The 8,347-nt window shown below is 40.9% G+C and overlaps 1 protein-coding gene across 1 annotated transcript; it reads left to right on the forward strand.

The window, feature by feature from the left end:
- Window positions 1-277: 277 nt before the first annotated feature.
- Window positions 278-4,266, forward strand: LOC112074515 (carbohydrate sulfotransferase 11-like). The gene has a single exon (XM_070440570.1). It carries the CDS (start codon window positions 329-331, stop codon window positions 1,166-1,168), a length of 840 nt encoding a protein of 279 aa, XP_070296671.1. The 5' UTR covers window positions 278-328; the 3' UTR covers window positions 1,169-4,266.
- The last annotated feature ends 4,081 nt before the right edge of the window (window positions 4,267-8,347 follow it).

Below are 8,347 nucleotides of genomic sequence, written 5' to 3' on the forward strand. Positions count from 1 at the left end.
ATCCCTTTAGTGCTTCCTCAAAGTTCAGATCAAGCCGTGTCTTCATTAGAATGTGAAACACTGTTTTGCCTCTTGCAGCCTGTCTACTGGGAAACACAGTGGTTGGCCTTGATGTTATCACACCAATTCCGTTTAATCTGAGTCATCCGACAAGATAGATTCAAACACTGACTGTTGGGCACAATTGTCTTAGTCAGAGGATGTGGCTAGACATGAACACTTGGATAGATGTAAATGTTATCACTTGGATAGATTGAATATTTCATCACTAATAAGTGTTTAATTGTAAATGTGAGTATTGTCTCCTTCTCTCTGTCTGTAGTTGGACATGTCTGCTGCGCAGGCGTCTCTGCGGGGTCGGCGGGAGCTGCTGGAGGAGGCGTGTCTCACCCACACCAGGAAGCGGCGGGTGTTGACCCCAGACGACCTCCGCCACCTCATAGTGGACGATAAGCACAGTCTGCTGTACTGCTACGTCCCCAAGGTGGCCTGCACAAACTGGAAACGGGTCCTCATGGTCCTGACGGGGGACGGACGCTACCACGAGCCCCTAGCCATCCCCGCCAATGAGGCCCACGTGGCAGGCAACCTGCGCACGCTGTCAGAGTACTCCACCAGCGAGATAAACCACCGCCTCCGCAGATACCTGAAGTTCCTCTTTGTTCGGGAGCCCTTCGAGAGGCTGGTGTCGGCCTACCGCAACAAGTTCACCCGCAGCTACAACACGGCCTTCCACAAGCGCTACGGCACCAAGATCATCCGCCGGCACCGGCCCCAKCCRSAGCCGGAMGCGRTGGAGCYGGGKAACGACGTCTCCTTCCAGGAGTTTGTGCAGTACCTGGTTGATCCCCGCACACAGAGAGAGGAGCCCTTCAACGAGCACTGGGAGAGGATCCACTCACTGTGCCACCCCTGCTTCATCCACTACGACGTGGTGGGGAAGTATGAGACTCTGGAGCAGGACTCCCGCTCTGTGCTGCGGCTGGCCGGCGCTGACGGGGAGGTCCGCTTCCCCACCTCAGGCAAGAGCACCAGGACCAACGGGGACATGGCGGCTCAGTTCTTCCACAACATCAGTCCCTTCTACCAGAAGAAGCTGTACAACCTTTACCGCATGGACTTCCTACTCTTCAACTACTCCAACCCAGAGTACTTGAAGTTTAGGTGAGCGCGGCTCTCTCCATGTCAACTGTGATTAAGTAATCGATCTGTTTTGGCTCTGGAATTTGTAATCAATCTGGGTAGGTGTGTAGTGGTGTTCAGATGTTATTTCTAAGTGCCTTGCCAGTGGAGGAATCCCTGTATTGTTAGATGTATGAACTGTATTATCATGGGTGACTTTGGGGGCACTGTTCATTCCTAGTACTCTTCATGTGGCCTATATAAGATAGAAGCAGGCTCTTCTTGTTGAGGGTTGTGAAGAACTGGTTGTGTGTATCACAGAATCCCCCTCCTACACCTTCCTCTTTATTTATACAATTGTAAGAGTATTTATTGTAATTATAGACTGAGTCATGGGAGTGCGAATTGTGGGAGAACTGTGGGAGAACATTCAATTTATGCATTTCTCTCTGCTTGCACATACAGCGTGTTTTCTTGACTCTTGCACATCTTATGTAGCCAAAATGTTCCTCTGGGGACAAAGGGTGTTGTAGAACTTACATAAACCAACAAACAAAAGAAAGCAGTCTACACATAAAAAATCATGAAAAATCTGCCAATTATGAGGTTTGCAAAGATCCAAAGTGAATGCATTTTTTAAACTAATTTAAATGGAAATGAGGTGATAAATCTAACACGATGGTAACAAATAATTGCCTCTATCTTGGTGGCCACCTGTTCGTTGATGTTATGCAAGCCACAGTTTGATAGTAAAAATGTACTGATAAACAATGTATGCTGGATATAGGAAGCCTGGCAGGCGTGATGACTTCAGATAGGAAGTTGATGACAGAAATGCCACATGCTCTGTTTGGCAGAGGCACCTCTTTATTTAGCTCACGGCAGACTGAGCAAACAGCACATAGCTGTGGTTTGGTCCAAGGCTGCCCTTCGTCAGAGAGTTCCTTGTTGAACTGTGGACAGCCACGTAGGGCTAACTATCTACACGGGCACTACAGGTTCAAACCAGGTAAGCCTTCTGGTCAAAGACAAATATTCTATTGAATTTACACCATGCTTACAAGTGCAATATTTTTCATGACTTGATATGAGCTGTATATAAAGACATTTAATATCACATGTTCATGCCTGTTGATGTTGTGCCTCAACAGTTTGCCCATAAAAATTGTATATTTACTAAAAACTGCTACAACAACATTAATTTGCATCAATTGATGCTATAGTTAAGGGTTACCCAACTGGTGGCCTGTGAGCTGAATTTGGCCCGAGGGTGATTTTATTTGGCTCCCCAAGTTTGAGCAAAAAAATAACAATAGTTTAAACAAAAAAATTTAAATCATTTGCTGAACACAAAGAAACTGTAAAAACACAAGCAAATCAGCTCCAAGTGATTTTCATTTTGGAAATCTGTTCCCAAGTATTCCCACGCATAGTAGAGAGATATATGTGATCGTCTAAAAATGTAAGCAAGGTTTGAAATGATTATGTTTTAGTCAAATATTATATCCGTTTGGGCTCCTTCCATTCTACAAATGATTTGTAATGATGTTCCGCCCCGCTGACCAGCCGCTCCAGAAAAGATCAGCCATTGGCTGAATCTAGTGGATGACCCCTGCTTATAGGTCATGTGTTGAGGTAGCAGTGGTGTGGAGGAAATGGTCTTTGTGTTGGAAACAACCAAATACTTTACAACTTTCAAATTGTTGCCTTGAAGTAGAAGTAGACTCGTCTGAATGAATTTGCTCCTAATGTTAACGAGCCATAATCAAGTTGTGTACAGCCTGTTTCAGACAAACACCCGTAGACTGTGAATCATGTCTGGAGAGAACACAGGTGTCGACCAATAGAGTTGTCTCAGTTCATGAACTCCTCTCAGCTGGGAAGTGGCTGCTCTAGAACATCCAGATACAACATTTCACCGTTGTGACAAGTCGTCTGGGAGACCTGGTGTTTAGCCTACAGAGAAGTGGGTATTTATTATACCAGTACTACAGTCTGGTTCCTTTTCTCTTAGTTTTATCTGATATGAGAGTACTTTTATCTTTATTTTGCAAATTGTATTTTATAGTAATAATATCCACCATTTAATATAAATTATATTTTTTACACTCATTTCTCAACAACCAAGCACCCAGTAGACAGTTATGTCAGCGTGTATTGTCATTACTGTTATACTTCAAAACCGTCATAGAAGTTTCCTTTTTTTCAAGTTTCTTTCCTGATTTGCCTAGTTAAATAAAGGTTAAATAAAAAATTTAAAAATCCATTATGAATGACTGTTGTTCTGTGACAGAAATCTATTTTGCGGCTATGAAACTATTGCGAAGAAATTCAAGTTTGCTCCACTTTTGAAAAGTACAAAGCCCAATCTGCAATTTCTGCATGACTCATTCATTGGAGAACATTTAACACCCGCTTTAAAATGCCCTCTATGTGCTCATCATGTGATACCAACTTACTGTGAAATCATACCAACAAATGAGCTGGTACAGACCAGCGGTCAGATGTAAACCAATGGGACTGACTGACTGCTGGACAAGGAGAGCTGAGAGAGAAAGAGGACAGTTTATGTTGTCACATACTTGTTTAGCATTTGTCATTACAATAGGACTGACCAGAGCCACAGAAAACAGTGATGCTTGTTGTACATTTATCAAGTATTTGATATCATGATTTGTAAATGTCTACGAAAGGTTATTTAAATAATACAATAGTTCTGCAATTGTGTAGAAAAAGGCATGTTTAGATATGTTTAGATAACCAATGAGCAGGCAGTGAGGACACCACAGTCGTAACATACAGAAGGCATGTGAACGGGAACATTGCTGTCTAAAATAAAGCTACCTTCTCTTTGTGATTATACGCAACACAACCCGACATGTAACTTTTGCATTCAAGATTGCTGCTGAACATTAAAATGTGAAAAACATTAGTGCAACTTATACTTTATCAGGCATTTTGCAATAATATTGTTGCTCCTGTCCTGTTGTAAGATGTGGACGCCTACACCTTAAATCTGATTTCAGAACAGTTCCAATGCTTTGCCCTTACCGCATTTCACATTACTGATGCTATGTCAATGGTAACGTCATTCAAGATTCATTACGGTTTAAAATCTCCTTTAATAAAAGTAATTGAACTTAACACTGTGACAGTAAGCTGCTCTATCAACAGTACTAATGAATACTGATGTCCTTCAAATATGTTCCATCATTGATACATTCGCAGGTCAAGTTCTCTTCCACACCTTGGTGGTGATGTACACTACCGGTAAAAAGTTTTAGAACACCTACTCATTCAAGGGTTTTTCTTTATTTTTTACTATTTTCTACATTGTAGAATAATAGTGAAGACATCAACACTATGAAATAACACATATGGAATTATGTAGTAACCAAAAAAGTGTATTTTATATTTGAGATTCTTCAAATAGCCACCCTTTGCCTTAATGACAGCTTTGCACACTCTTGACATTCTCTCATCCAGCTTCATGAGGTAGTCACCTGAATGCATTTCAATTAACAGGTGTGCCTTGTTAATTTGGGGATTTTCTTTTCCTTCTTAATGCATTTGAGTCAATCAGTTGTGTTGTGACAAGGTAGGGGTGGTATACAGAAGATAGCTCTATTTGGTAAAAGACCAAGTCCATATTATGGCAATAACAGCTCGAATAAGCAAAGAGAAATTACAGTCCAGCATTACTTTAACTTCTTATGGCTGCAGGGGCAGTATTGAGTAGCTTGGATGAAAGGTGCACAGAGGTGCCCATAGTAAACTGCCTGCTCCTCAGTCCCAGTTGCTAATATATGCATATTATTATTCGTATTGGATAGACACTCCGAAGTTTCTAAAACTGTTTGAATGATGTCTGTAAGTATAACAGAACTCATATGGCAGGCAAAAACCTGAGAAAATATCCAAATAGGAAGTGGGAATTCTGAGGTTGGTAGATTTTCCAACACAGCCCCTATTGAACAAACAGTGGGATATGGATGAGTTTGCACTTCCTACGGCTTCCACTAGATGTCAACAGTCTGTAGAACCTTGTCTGATGCCTCTACTGTGAAGTGGGGCCGAAGGAGACAGGAAATAGTCAGGTCTACCATGACCTGGCCATGCTCTGACCATGCGCGTTCACATGAGAGGGAGCTCTGTTCCATCGCATATCTGAAGTCAATGTAATTCTCCGGTTGGAACGTTACTGAAGATTTATGTTAAAAACATTCTAAAGATTGATTCAATACATCGTTTGACATGTTTCTACTGACTGTTATGGAACTTTTTGACATTTCGTCAGCTTTTAGTGAACGCGCTTTCTGACTTTGGATTTGTTTACCAAACACGCTTACAAAAATAGCTATTTGGACATGAATGATGGACATTACTGAACAAAACGAACATTTCTTGTGGAAGTGGGAGTCCTCGGAGTGCATTCCGAGGAAGATCAGCAAAGGTAAGTGAAGATCTATAATGCTTTTTATGAGTTTTGTTGACTGCACAATTTGGCGGGTAACTGTATGGCTTCCTTTTGTGGCTGAACGCTGTTCTCAGATTATTGAATATTGTACTTTTGCCGTAAAGTTTTTTGAAATCTGACACAGCGGTTGCATTAAGAACAAGTGTATCTTTAATTCTTGGTAAAACATGTATCTTTCATCAAAGTTTATGATGAGTATTTATGTTTTTTGACGTGGCTCTGCAATTTCTCCGGATATTTTGGAGGCATTTCTGAACATGGCGCCAATGTAAACTGAGGTTTTTGGATATAAATATGAGCTTTATCGAACAAAACATATATGTATTGTGTAACATGAAGTCCTATGAGTGTCATCTGATGAAGATCATCAAAGGTTAGTGATTAATTTTATCTCTATTTCTGCTTTTTGTGACTCCTGTCTTTGGCTGGAAAAATGACTGTGTTTTCCTGTGATTTTGCGGTGACCTAACATAATCATTTGTGGTGCTTTCGCTGTAAAGCCTATTTTAAATCGGACACTTTGGTGGGATTAACAACAAGATTGGATGGATGACCGTATTGTGGGTGTTTCAGGAAGAAGGTGTACATTTGACCTCCATCATCTAGGATGTGACAATGGTAAATAAATCTCTACATTTATGCTCATTTTTTGCGCGGTCTTGCAGGCCTTCTCATGCAGCTGCAACTGCAAGTACATGTATAAATCATGACTCATCTTGAGTTGGGCTCTGGGATGGTGCAATTGTTGAGAGGGTGAGCTTATGGTTGTGTGGGGGTAAGGGCTGAATGTGTGTGGGTGTATGTGTGTATCCCACAACTGTTGCGAAGGAAGAAGTAAAAGATGTTAGGGACTATAGAGGATGATTCACAGCAATATGTAATAAAAATCGAGGTGAGGGTGATGGAAATGCATTTGGCAATGGATCTGCTTCGGTTCGGTGGATGGTGCTGTGTGCACTTTTCGAAGGATGGATCCCAGTCGGTCCGGGGCTGTGCGATGCGGGGGGTCGGGGGTGGTCTGCCGGGCATTGGGATGACAACCCAACTCGAGATGGGGGCTTTTGGCGGGTGGAATAGTGGGGACCAATTGGAGGTTTGCTTAGTGGAGATGCAAATGTCATGGTACAACTATATAGACACTCAATCATTATGTTACTTTTTAATAGGACGTTTACAAACATATATTTTGATAAAAATAATTGAAAGGTGTGTCTCATTATGGTAAGTGGTGAAATAAGTTAACCTCTCAAAAACAAGCCTCTATATTATTAATTGTAAATCAACTGTAGGATATATAATAGCACTTCTTATAAATCACCCCCAAATTCATTTAATTATTATGATTGGAAAGTTTACCTTTGTCTCACATGAAACAAGGCTCAAAAATCTATGTTGTGACGATTGAGGCATCTTACTGTAAAAGCTGCTGCCAGAGTGGTTTGCCTGATTATATTTTTTTCAGCCTCCGATGTTATACACTAGTACTTGGGTCAAAATTAATTCACTTACATGGAGGAGCCGACTGGTTTCATTGCAGTGAGTAGGCTGACACTTGGTGGGACAGTTTTCCCAAAGCAAGTGTGGCATAACATTGAATACAGATAAACACTTTCCTCCGCTTAGATCCAGGAAAACCGGGCTTTAAATCATGATTTGAATAAACCAGAAATAGGGGCAACTTGTTCAAAGCGAAAAGCTTTCAGCTTAAGACTCAATCTTCTTCATCGTTGAAGCATAAAATGAACTACAGGTTTACTTTGGGTATTAGTAGTGCAGGACGCAAACTAAATGAGTGTAGCTAAGAGAGAAGGCTTGTTTTATGTGAGTTAATTTGGCTCCAGGGTCGCAGGAGATTTCGCTTGAATGATTTGGCACATTGGCGGTAGAAACTATACGGCTGACAGGATAGGCATACTGGGGGGAGTTTTTGAAAAGCCATAGTCAAGTCATCAATAATATATCATTATTTTAGGCGAAAAATGTTATTTCTAATGTAGCAATCCGTGGGAGCTATGAGAATAGGTAAGCATGGTCAAATTCGTTCTATAGTGAAGATGACATCACAGCACAGCTGAAAATATATGGCAAATAAAAATAATCGGCGAAATGGATGATTGTTGGAGTGGTAGAGAGATGTGGAAAGGGTTGAGTGGAGCTGAAGGGTGGGACTAAATTAACAAGATAAAACATTGTAGGGCATACGGGATCTGTGAGAATGTGTATAGGTGCGGAGGCTTATTTGTAGAATAGCAACAGTTACATAGGATGCCTTAATCAAACTGGATGGACAGATGTTCAGAAATAGAGGAGGACATTATTTTAGAACAAACAAGGAGAGAACTATTATAAAGTAGGACTGTGTGCTGTAAACTGTGGTATTTAGATGTATGAAATTGAAGGTAAAACAGATATATGGGTTTATGCTTAGTTCTACTCTCAATTGGGCAGGATTTCGAGTGTTGGTAGGGTTATGCAAGGGAATAATAAATAAATGTGTTGAGTTTTTCCTGTGTTAAGAAATAAAGAGTGGTGCTATGTCCTATGTAGGAGTATGATGTATCGTAAGTAAAGTTTTATGTGTATATGTATTTGATACGTGAATGGATATATATATTTTACCGTTCTGTATCGCACAAAAAATATGGGGGATTGGAAAAGGATGATGCAGACAATTGGCTCATTGGAAACACTTTCTTTTCCGCAATATTAAGCTGATGCACCCCCAACAAAAAGAACAAGAAAAAAAAA

This window comes from Salvelinus sp. IW2-2015, unplaced genomic scaffold, assembly GCF_002910315.2.
Source record: "Salvelinus sp. IW2-2015 unplaced genomic scaffold, ASM291031v2 Un_scaffold2667, whole genome shotgun sequence".
Classification (NCBI taxonomy): Eukaryota; Metazoa; Chordata; class Actinopteri; order Salmoniformes; family Salmonidae; genus Salvelinus; species Salvelinus sp. IW2-2015.